This window comes from Podarcis tiliguerta (genome assembly GCF_965153285.1).
Source record: "Podarcis tiliguerta genome assembly, chromosome: 9".
Classification (NCBI taxonomy): domain Eukaryota; kingdom Metazoa; phylum Chordata; class Lepidosauria; order Squamata; family Lacertidae; genus Podarcis; species Podarcis tiliguerta.
The window spans coordinates 35,565,892-35,584,431 of record NC_139542.1 but is presented as its reverse complement, the minus strand read 5'-3'; the positions used below and the strand labels follow the sequence as shown (position 1 = coordinate 35,584,431).

Genomic DNA, 18,540 nt, shown 5'->3' with positions numbered 1-18,540 from the left:
CTGTGCATCTCAAATTCATGCAAATGAACAGACAAGCACTGAAACAAAACTAAAAAGGGATTTTCAAATGTAGCCCTACCTGTGCTGAACACATGCAAGCCTGGATTAGTTAATGACCTAACCACAAGGTTGTTCTGAGTGCAAGCACAATAAAAGACTGCAAAGCACTTCCCAAATTAAAAGTGTTACATATGCATAGATAAACAGTTCTATGATATATATGTGTCCCCCTGAGAGTTTTCCTGTTTACATGAATACAGGTTCTTGCAAGCAGCTTGTAATTTAAGAAACTGCCCCGGAGCAAAGTTGCTGAGCTACACTTTGCTTTTCCAAGCCAAGCTTTCGTTAGAATAAGTCACTTTCAGTTCTTTAGAGGAATGACAACATGAAAGGTTTGAAGAACTAGCAAATGATGCATTCTGAAAAAGCCAAGGTAAAAGTCTAGGTTCAGTTGCCCACGACCTCTTCCCAAATCCACTTCAGATATCAGAGAGGAGGCTCAACTAAGCTAGTCTATGTGGAAGCGGGGAGATAGGACTGACTGTATTTTAGCTTAGAGGATCAAGCCATACAACCCCTACGTGCAGTCTGAAGTGGTACAACCCAGACACAGACTTACTGCAGTTTGTTTGAGCCAGTGTAGTGGTCAGAAAGTCCGACTAGGACCTAGCAGACCAGGGGTTCAAATCCACACTCTACCACAAAGCTCAATGGGTGATCTTGGGCCAGTCACTGCTGCTGACTCTAGCTTATAGCTCACGAAGTGGTGAGGATAAAATGAGGACAGGGAGAACCACGTACACCACCTTAAGCTCCTTGTGGGAAAGATGGGACACAGATGTAACAGTGAATGAAAATAAATGTTGCGCAACTTGATTCAGACTGGGTCATATCTCCCTTTTTGCTATATTTCCGCATCTAATGCCCAATTCATTTTCTCTGTGGCCACACACTGTTGGGGGTCATCAGGATAAGTGGGCTACCTCTTGGGACATACGGGCAGAGCCTATCACTGGAACCACTGACGTTTCCCGAATCCCTCCCAGTAGCAGTAATGGCACTAACTGCACAAACACAAAATGGAAAAAAGCCTAGATAATTATTCCTTACTTGATGGCAGAGATTACTCCAGCTAGAGGCCCACCTAAATAAAATGGCAGTCAGTAGCCTCTAGGAGGGGGACTAGGCACGTCTTGCAAGGGAGTTGTAGAGATAGGGTACAACAACTATGGATATAGGGATGACAAATGTATATTTTCATTTAGTTACTGCACTTGTGGCCTAGCTTTCCTTCCAAGGTGATGTTCATGGTTCTCAACCACGCCCATTTTTCTGCACAACAAGCTTATGAGGATTGGGACATTAGGCTGAGAGTGTGTGTCTAGTCCAAGGTCACTCAGGGAGCCTCATGCTTAAAGAGGGATGAGAATTTGGGTCTCCCAGGCCTGGTCTAGCACACTAACCACTACATCACATAACTGGCTCTTCACACAGGTAACAGGAGCAAAACATCAAGCTCATAGAATTGCATCAAGGTTCATCTCAACGCCAACAAGCCAACACTGCCTCCCAGATTGAGATGGGAGATATCCCAGCTTACATAAACGTTATCCACTGGCACCTTAAAAACAAGCGGACAAATCTGCTAGCCCCAACAGGACAAAGTTGACCTGCTACTCACAAGAGATGCTGCTGGAGTTTCTCCCCAGCATTTTCAGCATCTGTTTAATGGATTTTAATTTCACCTATACACAGGATGCTTTGCTAGCAATTAATGTTGCTTCTTAATGGGCAGAAACAACATCACAGTTCAGCTTCAACACGAGAAAAAAGTGGGTCAGAATTCTTTAACGCAAATCCAGGCAATTTTTCCAATTGTAAGGAAATTCTTCAGTATAGCGAAGCTTCCAGGGCTTAGACATTATGAGTGCTGCGTCAGATCATTTTGGGAAGAGAAAAAACCTGAAAAACACAACAGACCAGATGTCTGCCTAATAGCTTCAAAGTATTCTTCCTCCCACTTCTTAAAACAATGCACTGAAACCACATGTAACAAGTGCAACTTCATACTTACCATCTTCAGCCCAGATGGGATTCTGAATTTTTTCTAACACGTACATGCATTCACTAACAGGGTGTGAAGGTGCAATTTTTCTAGATACACATGGAAGTGAGCTTTACAGAATTAAATAAAAAAATATTTCCAATGGCAATCAGACTTCCCCTTCTCCCAAGACAGACCTTTGAATAATCGCCAACACAGGCTATGTTTTCAACAAGCTCCACACATACATTGTGACCACGATGCAATTACATTTACTGTAGCCAAGTCTATTGGCCACCGGCTTTAATCAGGTCTTTGTACAGAGCGCACATGATCAACCTCATATTTGAAAAAAGAATGTTGGCATCGAAGATACGCCTCCTCCGAAAAACAACTGAGCCTTAGAATATAAAACCTCCAGTAACTTTTCCTCTGAAAAACACCACCTTTTGTTCTAAAGTGGCCTTCAGACTAACAAGTTATGCAAAATATGTAGCTATGGAGTTCACAATCAAAGCAGAGAGAGAAAAACTGAGCCATGCGAGAATCCACCAAGAGCTAGGTCTTGCTTCTTATCCCAGAACTGTACATCAGTTTAAAACAGGGATGGCTAACCTTCAATGGTTGGAAGAGCATCCTGGGCAACTCTCCAGCAGCTGCATGCCAGCATTGGATGTAGCCACCACAAGCACACCCACCCACACTGCCATGGACACCAAATGCCAATATACAGGCTCATGGAGACACACACACACAGGCATACATGGTTCCCGCCCCCTTCCTGCCAATCAAATTGCTCACTGACAGTGTAAGAAACTCAGATATATAAGCCAATCACCAAATAGCACATTAAACCTAGGTTTTGGTCGCCACAACAGACTGACTAGTCACCATCAACTCCCCCCAACAGGGACTGTTGTTGCGGTGCTGTTATTGTTGTTATTTTCATTTATATACCACTTTATATTTTAAAGGGGAGGTGGAGCTCAAAGTGGTTTACAACACATTAAAACATTGAATAAAACAATCCAGAACAGTGACAAGACATCTCCACAGATCGGCCAGTTGACTGGCATGGGGACGTGTGCCACTGCAGAAAATGCTGCTGTGCACCAGTAAGATGGTGGAGACGTTAGTCGCCAAACTTGGAAGCAAAACATCTTCAGTTGTTCGCAATTGGACGCACGCCAGTCACAAAATGAGTCTGGTGCCTGGGGGATTTTGAACATTGCTCACTGGATGAGACAGAAGGAAATATTTGCATCTCCATTGTGACAGGGGGCAAAATTTTGACCTCACCACCCACCACAGTACCATGAGATTATAATTGCCCCCTCTTCACTGATCAGGTGGTGATTGCTGGTGGACCACATCTTTCTAAATAACATATGCATATATTGGGAAGTCGCTTTAGTCCTGCTTCAGCACATCATATTACAGCCTTCTATAAATTTGAAGGCACACACATTCTATATTCAGAGAAGTCTGGCATGTACATACAGCTCCCAATCAGGCTCTGACCATGTTCCAGTGGAGCACTAAACCACTAACTATGGCTAAGCAAATTAGTTGAGGCACACAGTTTGAGATCTCCTTCTTCAATCCTTTCTTTTGCGAGTGGGGAAACAATCCACTGAGCAACTGGTTCAGCACTGTGTCTGAACCAGTGTGCTCAGTGTTTCTCTCCATGACCTGGAGATAAGATTCATGTTTGTTATTGGCTTCCCTTTTGTGGCTTGTTTTGCTCCTACAAGTTATGAGCATTGGTTCATATGCAACACTAGGCCAGGGTTTTTTCCCCCTTCCCCTTGTGCATAGGCTCTTTTGCTTAACCATAGTTAATGGCTTAGTGGATGCCCAAATGCAGCCTCTGCTTTAGTCAGGATGGAAGCTTAGCATGCAAGCATCAGAAGGAACCAAACCTGTTTGCAGCACAGTCAAGAAGCTACAATTACATGTGATGTACAAATCTATAGGCAACGTCTTAAAGTCTGGGTAGACAAGTCTATTAAGCAGCTCCTCTGACCAAGGAAGCGTAGCAAGAAGAGCTATTTTATAGTGGCAGGAATTGTTGGCTAAGAGGAGCCACCTGGGTTATGTCTCATCGTATCTGGAAGCTGAAAAAAAGGTTTTATGGCTGTAGAAATTTAGCTAGAATGCCCATGGCCATGGCTGCTATCCTTGTAGTTCAAACTTAACAGCGCCTCTTATATAGTCAGCAACACTAGTTTCTCAGGAAAGGCTAGCAAGTAACTTTAGTATGAACTATAACAATTATTATGCAAGTGTTCACTGCAAGATATGCACAGAGGCAGAGTGTTAAGTCACACCACCCAGTGGGTATAGAATTTAATTTTCCTTTAGCTACACAGCCAGAAAACACTCACTAGTGTAAAAAAGAATTTTCTCAGAGATGCCAAATATCAAGATCCTTAGTCATTTTGAAATAAGATAGATTTCACTTGTCAATAAAAAATAAAACTGCCCAATTTACTAGTGCAAGACTATATACTTCATTTATTAATCGTTCGCATGAAACATCCTGAAGTGATTTGCAACATACTGTATAATACAATTTGCAACACTTATAACACCTTTGCCAACACAGGGCGGGGGGAAGACTTCAGACATAGCATGCTGTTATAAGTTTGGGGTGGGGAACCATCCTAAATGCAGGAAATAAATGAATGTCAGAATCTAGCTAATATTTGGGATAGGAAGGGGAAATGCAAGCTACAGAGGTGTGCCAGAAACACAGGGGATCCCTGAACCCGCTTATGCAAACCAGCCTTGCCAGCCTGGTTGAATGCAAGCCTTTATGAAACAAGGGCCAGGCACCTACACTTCAAAGAAGGTTCTCAGGTCTGTGCAAAACAGGGTTGCCAAGGTGATGTGGATGGGTGTGAGGTGACAGTAAAATGTGCTGTTTTGCAGAAGGCTTAGGTTTTTGGTAAGAGGTGTGCTGGGAAGAAGAAGACAGGCCAGACCTCCATGAGCTGCTGGGCAGGCCAAAATTATCTTTGCTGATGCCTGAAGAGGCTGCAACTCAGAGACCGGGAACCATGACTGCTTTGGATTCAAGCTTGCTGAAACTATGAGAGGAGCAATAAGAAACTCTCTTGGGGGTATAATGTTCTGCACCTGCTCAATTGCAGGCTTCCAGGGGCAAATACGTGTTCATAAACCATATTTCACGAAGACACTAGTTTTCACTGTGCTTTGATTTTCCCAATGGAAACATAACCCTGGGTAAGTGCCTGAAATCCCTGAAATCTCACACAGCTTGTGGGGATTGGGGTGGCATGAAGCTCTCTCTCTCTCTCTCTCTATATATATAGATGACTATACACACTGAATCATCATCACCATCGATTTATGGTCTACAAACCAAAAATGAGATCCAAAATAAAACCATACAAAAATCATCATATTAAGTACAGAGAAAATACAAAGCAGGTTAGAACATAAATGCTATCTGCTCAAGAATGAATATATAAAAGGCAACAAATGCCCCAATAAAGACCAGATCAAAAAACTTACTTTGGAAGAGCAAGGCCAGAGCAAATAAAAACAACAACAGTTAGCTCCAACTGAACCCACTCCTTATCACTTCATGATAAGGTGATGAGTGATGTGAATATTTCTTTTTCTCCCTGTTCCAAGTTTGCTTATATTTATTACTATCTGCACAACAATCCCAGCTTTCACAAATTATTTAATAACTGTTCCTTAGTTCAAAATCCTCCACCCACCTTCTTTCCCGTAAACAAGGTCAACACTCTTGACTGCAGCGCTAAGCGATGTCTTGCATGTGTGAATGGCCAGTACAGATCCAACACAACAGACTGAACTTGAATTTCACCTCCAACGGCACATATTTCAGCAGGGTTAGTTGACACACTCAGCTGCCAATCAAATATAGAGGGATCAAGCGGTATATATGGGTGTGAGAACCAGACCCTGTTTCTGTATGAGCAACAACTGCCTGCAACATCTGTTCACGAATACAGACATCACCTAGTCCACCTTGGAATAAACAGCATACAGATGGAACATTTCCTGCAAGATCCATTGCCCAAACATGACTAGACAGTTCCTGAAAAAGGTCTGAAAAGCTGCTAGCACACAACAGCATTGCTATTCCCATGTCAAGGAATCTGCCCTCTCAGCAAACAAGAAACAGTTTCATGCATCTTAAAATGTCAGATCTACTGTAGCCTATTAAAATATTTACACAGGAGAAACGGTAGGGTGCTATAAAAAGAAAAACATTTTCTTGTCTCTAGTCTCCCACCCCCACCCCCACCCCGTAATTTACAATCTAAACATTTCTATCCCAAGGGCAAAGCTTCTTTCCAATGAACTGCATGCAGCCAGCAGTAAGGGCGGGGGAAAGTGTGCCTCTCAAATATCAAGTGTTAGGGAACAAGTAATCCTGTTGCAAAAACCTGGCATCAAAAATTATGTTTAGAAAGGGGTAGAAATCAGATCATCAACATGAATGCGGGCAAACTTTATTTCCCTCCCTACCCCCAAAATAATCAGAACAACAACTCAAAATGTACATTGCACCTATTTACACACATAGAGGTGTATATAAGGACAGATAAACAACAAATGATCCACGGCTAGGGAGAGCCAAAGCCAACGACCTGCATATCCAAGGCTAAGATCACGCCAGCCCATAATTATTGCCATAAGAACTGAAAGGATGGCCTACTTCCATATGAAACCTGCACCGGCATTAAGAAAATCACAGTAGCCTTTTCCCACATAGGATAAGAAGTCCTTTTCAGTGTTTTGTGGTGCTGCATTTTTGGAATGACAACCCCATAAACCATCACCTGGTGCCTTCTTTGTTGAGACTCAGGTTCCAAATTAATACCTTTTTGTTTGTCTGTATTTCAAGTGGTACATATGAGCACTATCATTTAAACATCTGGAAATACAATGAGGGAAGGCAAATTTAGGTTGTTGAATAGGATGTTGAAATCCAGGTGACATTTTCAGAAATGTTACCTGTTCTGCATGCAAGGCCAACAAGGAATCAATGCACAAGTAGCAGTGGCACCAGGAGGAAGGATTTAAATTTTTGTTAGGCACTGGGGAACATGATGGCATAAGCCAGACCAGAACAAGACACCAACTTCAGACTATTGGTGTTCAATGTCTAAAAGGTTGCAGCACAATTTTTAAACCATCTCTAGGTATGGCCAGATTTAAGAACATGGATAACAATGACAGCAACTCCAAAAAGCTCAAAAATTTAAGAGGAACAAACTTCACAGAATCACTGTGAGTAGAAATACTAGACCCAACGAGTAGTGGGGACATAGTGGCCTGTTTTGCAAGCCATTCTAAGTCAAACCATGGCTTAGCATGATTGTACAAGCTCCCCCACAAAAAGAGATTTCAGCCACTTCCCTCCTCTCTGGTCATTCTGCTGGTGAAGAATGGCTCAGTGTCTTATCTGAACCTGGGCTCATGGTTTTGTTCTCCTGGCAAATCACAAGCTGTAAATCATAGGATCAATTTTGGTTACAGGTCATGGTTAGTCCGGAGAGAGCTAAGCGACAACCACAGGTTCAGACAGAACGCTAAGCCAAACCATGGCTTAGCTCAGCACAGCATTAGAACAACTAGTGAGAGGAACAAAACAGTTGCAATCTCCTCTCCCAGAGCCAAGTATTCATGCTAAGCCATCACTCTTATGACCAAAACATTGAAGGTGATCTTGAGATAGAGAAAAATTAAGGGCACAGCCAAAGGAAGAAGCTATTCTAATGTGAGACCTTATCTATATTTACATTGACTGGGTACATACACATCAGGTTGCAACAAGGAGGTGAAATTTCTAGATACAACAAATAATTGTCCCTTATAACCATTAGCTGAGAAGCTGGCTCAAACTTGGACTTAATTCTGAACAAAGCCCATAATCTGGTGAAAGATGTAAGAGTTACTGAACCACTGGGGAGCAGTGACCACAATGCTATCCAATTCAACATGTATGTAAATGGAAAGTTGCCTAGAAAGTCCCAGTGCAGTCATATTTAATTTCAAAATAACTGAAGTATTAGCTAGAAAGAAGCTGGAAGCAAGTCTGTTAAATGGGTCAAATCTCCCCAAGATGCTGTGAGGTTATTTAAAAATGAGAACAGAAGCCTAGATAGGGCAGATAAGAAAAGTATGAAACAAGTCTCCAGTTAGCAAGCAGAGTCAAGGAAGACAGAAAGAGCAAGAAAGTTTCCTCCAAAATCCTTGCCCAGCTGAGGAAAATTTAAAGGAGCAGCAATTCTGGCAAAAGAAAATCTATGCTGGCAAGCAAAAGCAAAAACAGCAGGAGCTCCTTGCTACAAACATCAAAATGGCCAATAAACTTTTCTTTAAATATATCTGAAGCAGGAAACCAGCAAACTATGGAGGTGGCTGTCTATGAATTGCAGTCGTATTTAAGATGCCATCCAAGTAGTTAGCTGTGAAAGGGGTACTGAAGAAACTTGGGAAGAATGCAGAGAGAGAGAATGAATTCTTTAATACAGTATTCTGTGTGGAAGATGTTGGACAGATACTTGTGGCTGAACCTCTTTCACTACCCCCAAGAGGGCAGCTGAAGTAGTAAGAGGCAACAGGAACTAACAGCTATGGCTGCAATCCCATCTCCACTAGCCTGGGAGTAAGTCCCGCTTAATTTAATTAAACTAACTTCTGAGTAGATATGTATAGAAGTACACTGGAAAAAACACAAAATATGACACAGAAACACTGAGATTAGACCTATTACCAGATGGTTGGGAGGTAGGCAATGTAGCACCAATTTAACAGGGGACAGCTGTACAAAATTACAAGCCCATTGCCCCAAATTTGTTCCTCATAAACTAGTGAATATTTCTATTAAAGTTAGAATTACTGAGCACGTGGAAGAATAAGTCTCACTGAAGGAGAATCAGTATGCTTCCTGCAAAGGGAAATCCTATTTGAGTAACCATTTTTGCAAGGGAAGGGATTGAACAACAGTGCCAGAAGCCAGGCTGTCACAAGCATGGGGAACCTGCGACTCTTCTGGTGTTGTTGGGCTCCAACTCCCATCAGTTCCAGCCCCCAACTGGCCAGTGCTGATGGATGATGGACGTTGTAGTACTTGGAGGTTACCAAGTTGGGGAAGGCTAGCTTGCACACCTGCTCCCAACCTGGCTCAATACTGCTTCTGATCTTGACACCCTCTGTCAGCTGCACGTCGCTTCTGCCTCTGCCCCTTCTGATCTCCATATGCCTTCTCAATAAATCAATTAGAAGTAGAATTGACATAGGCAATGCGCAACACATAATTGAACTGATGGCATCTGCTGTCAAAATATGTGTTGATGGCAGCTGGCTTACATGGCTTTAAAACAAATGGCTTTAGACAAATACATGGCAGCTAAATCTGCCAATAGCGATTATCCTTAAAAGGAACCTCTCCATGTTAAAGAGACAGCAAGCCTCTGGTAAAAGTTGCTGGAGGAAAGACATCACTTCACATCCTATTTGTGGGCTTCCCAGAATCATCCCAGTTGTCCAGTGTCAGAAGCAAGATGCTGGTTGACCACTGTGAGAATAAGGATGCTGAACTAGTTGGGCCTTTGGCCTGACCCACCAGGTTCTCTTTTGCTGGGATAAAGTAACCATCTCAGGAAAGTCTAGTGGAGTTTCTGTACAATGTTGACTGTGTGCTTGGGAGTCCCTTTCGTTTTTTATGTTGTCCTCCCTCCCCAATATTTTTGGTACTCCATAATAGTTGCAAATTTGACAGATCTGCAAATACAAAACAAGAAAACCTGGCATCATAAAAGGAAAACCCAGATCTCACATATCTAAGATCTTCTTCTGATAGGATGGGGCATGGAAGAAGGAGGAGGATACACGAGGAAAGAGCCTTCTGTTGCTCCAGTTTTTCGAAAGATATACTACTGCTCATTCACTTGAGTAAGTTTACATGAGAGATGGTACAGCAACACATCTTTTGAATCTGTTTTGAATCACTTCAGTCATTCCAGTAATTTTTTTCTAAGTGGCTGCACATAATTTAAATCCCCAAGAGCACTGTGGAAAAATGAAACCTTGGGAGAACCGAGTGACATTTAGCCTGATGAAACTTACTCAAGAAAAGGTGTGGCAACTTGCTTTCTGAATTTTTCAAGCAACAGTTTCCTTTAATGTTGATTGGGCAGAGCAACAGTCTTAGGCTAAACACAACCACAACAATACTTATCCCAAATCCAGTTTGCAAAGCCCTCCAGGAGACCTTAAGCTAAGTCACAGGAGACAAACAATGCATCAGAACTTGTAAGCTAAGCAAAACAGGAGTCCATACAACCAGTTAAAGGACGGGTTTGAAGGGAAGATGAAAGCTTGCTTGCAGTCGTGAACGCCAAGTAGGGGATTTTACTGGATCACAAAACATGTGAGGCAATAAAGTTCCACACTAGTCAGGAAAGGAAATGTGAAGTGAAAGTCTGCCATACAGCATTTCTAGAAGCAACCCTGAAGAACAAATATGCCTGCAGTAGGCACTAGGAATACTGCATGAGAAATTCATATTTATCAGCCTGGCCCCTCCTGCTTTTGCCTGAACATAGTTGCTTTAGCCCCCTCATCAATATAAAGCAAATGAACAAATATCTGCCAGAAAAATGGAAGGAAATCCCACATATGTAGTCCCACTTATTAAGCTAAGCATGATCATCCACTTTATCTTTCAGTAGAAATGCCTCAGTAGGGTTGACAGAGGAGAAAAGTAATATACATTGAACCAAAGCACGTGTGACAGGACTATAAATAAAGGAGTTAATGATTACCTCAATTTATTGTACTAATTGCTCCTAGGAGCCCGCCTCAGAAGAAACAACAACTGGATCTCTTCTACCAAAAACAAACCATACACCCATTCACCACACCCAAATAGAATACTTCTCTGCCTATAGACACAGGTTTTATTAACTTCCTTACCACCCTCATATAGTAAAGTGGTAGGCTCTTTCTTCTTGATATGATGCTTCACAATCTACTTCCCAGAGATGGAGAACATTTAGAATATGGATGACAAATCACTAATGAGGAGATGGAAAGAAGACTTCAAAACTGAGGGGTAAGACCTTTACTAGTTCTAATTAGACGCACTTGAGGAACTCAGTCTTTGCACATTCCAAAATGGACTGGATTGATCTGCATCTCCCAAACCAATACGCAAATTGGAACATAGTTATCCACTAGCTTTCACACTTCCTGAATGTTCCAATGCAGTTCTTAGTTCAAAAAACAATATAACCTATATTGACAGCACAATCTTATCCATGTCTACTTATAGTCAGTCCAATTAAGTTCAATGGGGCTTACACCCAAAGTATAGGATTCGAGCCTTAACAATTTTTAAAAGATATCTTACATTTCAAAATTCATTTTAGACAAAAAATATACTCAGAAATGTGTGTTTAAATACATATTTCTATTCAAATTGGTGGAGTTTCTTAAGCAGATTAACATGGAAACAGCATGGATTGATGGGGTGAACACAAAGCAAAAGTGATGCAAACTGGAAATAGACTTATTCACCCATCCTTGCTTATAGTATAATATTTGAATGATTGATATGTGTATTTTTATAATATTATTTTCTGTTGAAACACCCTAAAAAGAGGCTTGCAATTGAAAGGAAAATAGGAAAGTATTTAATATACTGCAGCAGCAAGACTAAATGGGTGATATCCTACTGAGCTGAACTCAGAGTAGACCTATTAATATTAATGGACAAATCAGTCATGCCCTTTGACCTCAATGGGTCTGCTCCAAGCATGACTTAGTGGGCTATTGCCCTATAAATCTGATCCAAAGACTGCCTTCCTTCCTCCAAATGAAGAGGCCTTCTCCATTACAGGAAGGTAACTTCTGAAGCTAACCCAACGCTTCACCTAACAACAACAAGTCTGACACTATGATGGTATTCCCTCAATTTTTTGCCTGATTGCTTAAATGTCAACCATAGAGAAGTGATTCACCAGTCTAGTTGCTTCATATACTGTTCCTCCATATACTGTTCCCCCAAAGATTATTTTGAACTGCTATTCCACAGAGACAAGCTCATGTCCTTGGGCTTTTCACATGTGCCACTAACCCCATTAGTCATTAGTTCAGGTCATGGCCAAAGCTTTCTCTATGCAGAAGCCCAATTTCATCTCATCCCAAGATTCTACTCAGGTACTGTTTTTTAAAATCAGGCTTGCTTAAACCACTTATCCCTTTACCACTTCAAACCCAGATTTGCTTAAAGGATCAAGGTGTTTAACGGAGCTTGAAGCAAGACTTAGGGGCTTCTCACTCCTGTCCCTTCCAAGGATAAATATGTGATAACTTGACGATCACCACTGCAAAATAACATAGGTGACAACATGCAAGGAAAGAGTTATAGGTTAATAAGGATATTTAGGTATTTCTAATGTTAGCATGTCTACTCATATAAACTACTTGAATGCCTCCATTACTGAGACATTTCCTCTGTATCAGAAAATGATGAATTATCTACTTCAACAAGCCAAACTCTGCTAAGCATTTAGAGCCCACCTACAATGTATCATACCACTTTAAACAGTTGTGGCTTCCCCCAAAGAATCCTGGGAACTGCAGTTTCCGAAGGATGCTGCGAGTTTAGGAGACGCCTATTCCCCTCAGGGGATGTGGGTGGCGCTGTGGGTTAAACCACAGAGCCTAGGCCTTGCCAATCAGAAGGTCGGCGGTTCGAATCCCTGTGACGGGGTGAGCTCCCGTTGTTTGGTCCCTGCTCCTGCTAACCTAGCAGTTCAAAAGCACGTCAAAGTGCAAGTAGATAAATAGGTACCGCTCCGGTGGGAAGGTAAACGGTGTTTCTGTGTACTGCTCTGGTTCCCCAGAAGCGGCTTAGTCATGCTGGCCACATGACCTGGAAGCTGTTCGCCGGCTCCCTCGGCCAATAAAGCGAGATGAGCGCCGCAACCCCAGAGTCGGTCACAACTGGACCTAACGGTCAGGTGTCCCTTTTCCTTTATTCCCCTCAGAGAGCTAGAATGGTGTAACAATCAAAATCTCTCTCTCTAGGGGAATTGCAGCTCTGTGGGGAGATAGGGAGCTGCTAACAACTCTCAGCACACTTAACAAACCACAGTGCCCATAATTCTTGGGGGGGGGGGAACTATGATTGTTTACAGTGGTTTCATAGCGCTTTAAATGTCTAGTGCAGATGGGACCTTAGTCAGGGCTAGACAACTCTTAAAAGGTGAAAATGGTTGCTTTTTGTTTTCTAAGGACAGTCTCTCTTTTTGTTGTACTAACTAGAGTACTTAGTGTTTTGTTTCTGTTTTGTTTAGAGACCAGAATCCAATGGTGTAGCTTGAGAAATGTTATGCCTGAAGGTATGAGAGAGAATGGGCATTCTCATTCGCACCCCTAGGAGTGAAGGGATTAAAATAACATGTATTGAAATGTAGAAATTTAGGAGGCAAAGGTTTGGTATTAAAACCAAAGGCTTCCAGGAGTATTTGGTCTTCCTATCCTAATCTGAATGGCACTAGGGATAACACAGTTCTGCCAATTAGTTACATCTCACTGCAACTAAAATACATAATCTATAGAGGCACCACATATTAGAGACGGCTGCAAAATCATCAATGATATATGTAAGAATCGATGTCACGGGCAGATTTTATTTATACATGACTGCACAACTCAGATAAACTAGATTTGTGCGCATTTCAAATGGACTAATACACCTGGGAAGGAAAATGAGGAAAGAATCTGGGTTTCTAAAAAAAAATTCATTGGTTTCTAAGCATCTGTGGTACCACCCCCACCCCAAAATCACTGCGTTACTCTGATACTCTGGCTTCCCCATCATTGGGTGTCCTTTGAGTGGCAATGTCTGCTGCACATACAAATCTTAAACAAACACACAAGCTCAGATAAGTTGTGTTATGTGCACACTACACTAGGAAGCCATATGGCTGCAGGTTCACATGTAGCTCCAACAACACACCTACATGCACGATTATACACATGCGACTATCTTTTCACAGCCTGCAGGTTATTTATTGCACGGGTGTCCTTTCAGTGGAGAGGAGGGGGGACCCAGCGCCTTATATTTGTATTTTATGCTTCAAATCGGATTGGACAGACATCATATACAAGGATAACCAGCGGAAGTTCGAAGAACAAAATTATCACCCTATTCCAAAAGGATCTCCCGTCTTCCACCCCTTTTTTTTTCCTTTTTAAGACAACCATTCCAGGAAAAAAACAAAAACTTAGCGTCCTCTGGACTCAACTTCGCCCGCTCCCCCGCCGCCATCCCCTGGCAAAGGGCACTGATAAAGAAGAAGGTGGTAAAAGTTGTGTCCGCTCAGGGCCTTTTGCAAAACGCTGAGAAACCAGAACTGCGCACTTGGCAGTTTTGAAAAGTACTTGGGAGGCTGACGGGCTCCGCGGCTGCCCCGAGCACCTTCGGGTGGGCAAACCGAGCAGCCCCGCTCGCCAGGGGAGCCTTCACCGCAGCCCAGGTTGGGTGGGACGCTCCGGGGACCAAGAGAAGCTGAGGCGCAGGAGGAGGAGGAGGAGGAAAGGGAGAGCTGAAGAAAGGACTGAGGGCGAAAACACACACACAGGAAGGAAGGAGGAACGGAGAGCGGCGGCGGCGGCGGCTGCAAGCCGAGGGACGCCCCTGCCAGCACAACCCGCAAGCCGCGGCAAAAAAAAAAAAAAAAAAAAAGGCACTTACGTAGCGTTTCAACTTCTTCTCCGGCGGCGACTTTCGGAGCCAGCCCGAGCAGACCACTTCGCCGCCGCTCATGGCTGCTGCGCACCGGGCGGAGGAAAGGGAGACTCTTCCTTGGGCAGCTGCGGTGCGCCTGGGCCGAGAGGAGGCAGCCCAGAGAAAGAGAGAGAAAGGGAGAGAGGCGCGCACACAACAGGAGCACCGCGCCTGCCTGCCTGCCTGCCTGCCTGCCTGCTCCGGCCTCCTCCGGCAACTCTGGGGGAAGGGAAAGAGGAGGGGAAAGAGGAGGAGGGAGGGAGGAGGAGACGGCCGGGAAAGAGCAGGAGAGGGAGAGAGGGAGGGACGGGCCGAGAGAGGTGGTGTATTTATGTGTGTATCCAAAGGCACACACAGGGAGAGAGCCCACGTCGGGCCGGAGGGACAGAGGCGCTCCTTCTCCTCCTCCCAGCCGACGGGTAGGGAAAAGACACAGAGCGGCCACCGTAACTTTCGGCTGGCAGCTCCTGGGCAAGCCTGGACGCTGCTACAGCCTGCGCTTTGTCCCTTCCTGGTACAGCGGGGAGGAGGAACCCGGCCGGTTAGTCCCGTCCCCGCTTGAAGTGCTGCCTCGACGGTCCTCGCTGCAGCTGCAGCGCTGAGCCAGTTCAGGGGACGCCCCTCTGGAATCCTGAGGGCGGCGGAATTCTGCGCTCAGAACGTCAGAACTGTCAAAAACCCGGGAAGGCGGGGACGCAATTCCGCGTGTCCACCGCGGGCGAGAGGGGCGCTGCCCCAGAGGGGCTCCCCCGCCCCTGTTCAGCAAGCGGAAAGTCCAGTTTGTAACAGCTCGATCCTAACCTATGGCTACCTGGAAGTAAGCTCTGTTGAATTCAGCGGGGCTTACTCCGAGGTAACGGGGGTTAGGATTGCAGCCCGAGTGCCCTGCCTTTGGAGCCCGCTCTGCTGTGACGCTTCCCACCCCTCCCTAAACCTTTCTCCCTTCTTCCCCCAGCGTTGGCCTCTATAGCTCTTCTGCGTGCTTTCCGTCCAAAGCAGAGGAAGCGAGTGTTTTCCCCACTCTGAAAGTCGGCCAGAGGTTGCTTGCTCGCTCGCTCGCTCACTCTCTCCTTTCGCTAACGAATAAGGGAGGGAGGGGACTCAACCCTACGGAAGGGATCCTGGGATCTGTAGTGCGCAAAAGTAGTCGATTGCACAGAAGGGTAGTTGCCGAAGCAGGCCTGGGAAACGGAGAGAAACTTCTTCTGGAGAATGCTAGATTCTTGCCAGGATTGCTCTGGAAAGTTTCTCGGGAGCTCGAGAGGACGACTTTTGGATAAGGGGAGGCGGGATTGTGTCAGTTCAAGGAAATGAAGCGCCTTGTACAGACGGTGGGGGTGCTCAGCCTACTTTTCATGACATGGCTGTAAAGCTGAAAAATATAATTGCAGAAATTATATTTTGAAAGTAGGTCAGGTGAAACTCTTTGGAGTAAAATGCTTATGCAACAGATGGTTTTCATTACCCAGCCTCCTTTTTTCCATTCCACACATTTTCAGAGGAGATGCTGGGCTGAGTAAGAAATTAGAATACGATAATCTGGTGCACCTCAGATTATTGCTGGACTAAAACTCCCATCATCCCTGGCTAAGCTGATTGGACCTGAAAGGAGCCGGAGTCCCAACAACAACTGGATGACCACATGTTTCCCCTCCCTGCCATATGAATATTGTGATACCCAATTTAAACCAAGCAATGGGAATATCAGTCGCATTTCCCATCAACCTAAGCCATTTTCATCTAGTCCCCAAAGCTTTCTGCATACATCAAGCCAGATACACGTAAGGAAGATCAAAGTTGGCAAAAATACAGTTTTAATAATTTAACCAAGGCATTATAAGCACCACTCCTTGTGTTTGCAAATTGCTATGCCTTTGTGAGTATATGGAGGGAAGGCAGGGTAGGAGAGTAGGAGTGATGCAAAATAGAGGTGGGTGAGTCAGAAATGTGGGCACAGGGTTCTCTAGCCCTTAGCAAGCTGAAACTGGGAGCTGAGGTGGCTGAAAAGTAACAGACAGTGTGCAACTTGCTTCCTTTTTTATTGGGGGGTGGACTGAACTCACAAGACACACACCAATCTCCTGCTGCTCCTTTACTGCTGAAAAGAACAGGGTTGAGGTCGTATCCTGAGGATGTGCTTCCTCCAAGCCCGATTTTTCTGCAAATGATTATTTAATTTCTAATCAATCATACCGCTTAATATAAAATATCTCTAAGCGGCGTACACAAAACTGAAGCAACAACAGACAACTTAAGCAAAATATTACAAAAATACAGATTTACATATAAAAATGTTACATTAATACAAAGTTACTAATACTGTATATATAAAAATCAATATCAAATCATTTTCATTCTGGCGCACCTCATCTCTCTGCTTATGGGTTCTCACCCAGGGTCCAAACAAACTCAGCTCACCCACAAAAGTTTTACAACAATAAGAGTTCCTGGAAACAGTGGGGATCATCCTAGTCTCGTGCTAGACTTGCTTGTTATGGGCAGGTCCAAGGCGGATGGTACTTTCTCAGGCTTCCCACAGCTGTGTCCCATTCAGCTGCACTCTTCATTGCAGCCTCACACAAATGTGTTTACACACCCAGCACTCCCCTGCAATCGCATTTCAGAAAAGCTTCTCTGCCATTATTATTCTCTCATTGAGGACACATGAAACACCTTGAAGGAACCTTAAAACAGTTTGAAAGTGTGTGTTTAGGGGAGGGTTAAATATATTACTACATCAAATAGTTCATGCCTTCAGATGATGTAGCATTCACCCGAACTTGCTATAAGTCTGTACAGTGGTACCTCGGGTTAAGTACTTAATTCATTCCGGAGGTCCGTTCTTAACCTGAAACTGTTCTTAACCTGAAGCACCACTTTAGCTAATGGGGCCTCCTGCTGCTGCCGTGCTGCTGGAGCCCGATTTCTGTTCTTATCCTGAAGCAAAGTTCTTAACCTGAAGCACTATTTCTAGGTTAGCGGAGTGTGTAACCTGAAGCGTATGTAACCCAAGGTACCACTGTATTATAAAGGAGTAATGAGACTGTGGTCCACCTAGATGTTGTCATCTCCACCTTCCATCAACCTCAGCCAAAATGACCAGTGGTCAGGGATGATGTGAGTTATAGTTTTGGAACAGCTAGAAGGTCCCAGCTTCCACATGCCCACAATACAGGACTACTTGGTTCCTATTATACAGAATTTAATAAACCTTATGAAATTAAGCCATATACACATTTGATGTGCACTATACAGGTCTTTTCCTACACACAGTTTTTAATCATAATTAATCAATTAGTCACAGTTATAAAATACGAGTTTTCCTTTAGAGCTGCTGTGTCTGAAAGGTTTTTCCAGTACGGATGGCAGCATTGCATTAAATACACAATCTACCAGCATGAATTTCCAAACAAGAACTTATTTGGGTAGCTGTCATCATCAGTGTCAAATATTATTTAACATGAACCAGGCCATAAGACTCTTTATGACTACATAGAAAATAATTTCAACTTGTAACAGCTGCTATTAATAGCAATTCCCTCTCTTGAGGAGAAATAGCCCCCCTGGTGTGCTAGACTATTGTGAGGAATTGTTTTGATAGTCAATGTGCAGGTGAGTCACCCAAGTTCACAACATTTCATGGTTACCAAATGCTCTTGAATTTCAACCATGCTAATTATAAAAG

At 43.7% G+C, this 18,540-nt stretch overlaps 1 protein-coding gene across 2 annotated transcripts in view; it reads right to left on the bottom strand.

Annotated features, from left to right (window-relative positions):
* The window catches only part of GAB1 (GRB2 associated binding protein 1), an 81,329-nt gene extending 64,085 nt beyond the window's left edge, over positions 1-17,244 (bottom strand). For both annotated transcript variants that reach the window (XM_083457302.1, XM_083457303.1), the window contains exon 1: positions 14,823-17,244. In XM_083457302.1, the coding sequence (XP_083313428.1) occupies positions 14,823-14,894 (72 nt within the window). In that variant the 5' untranslated portion in view covers positions 14,895-17,244. The remainder of the gene's footprint in view (positions 1-14,822) is intronic.
* Between the last annotated feature and the right edge of the window lie 1,296 nt (positions 17,245-18,540).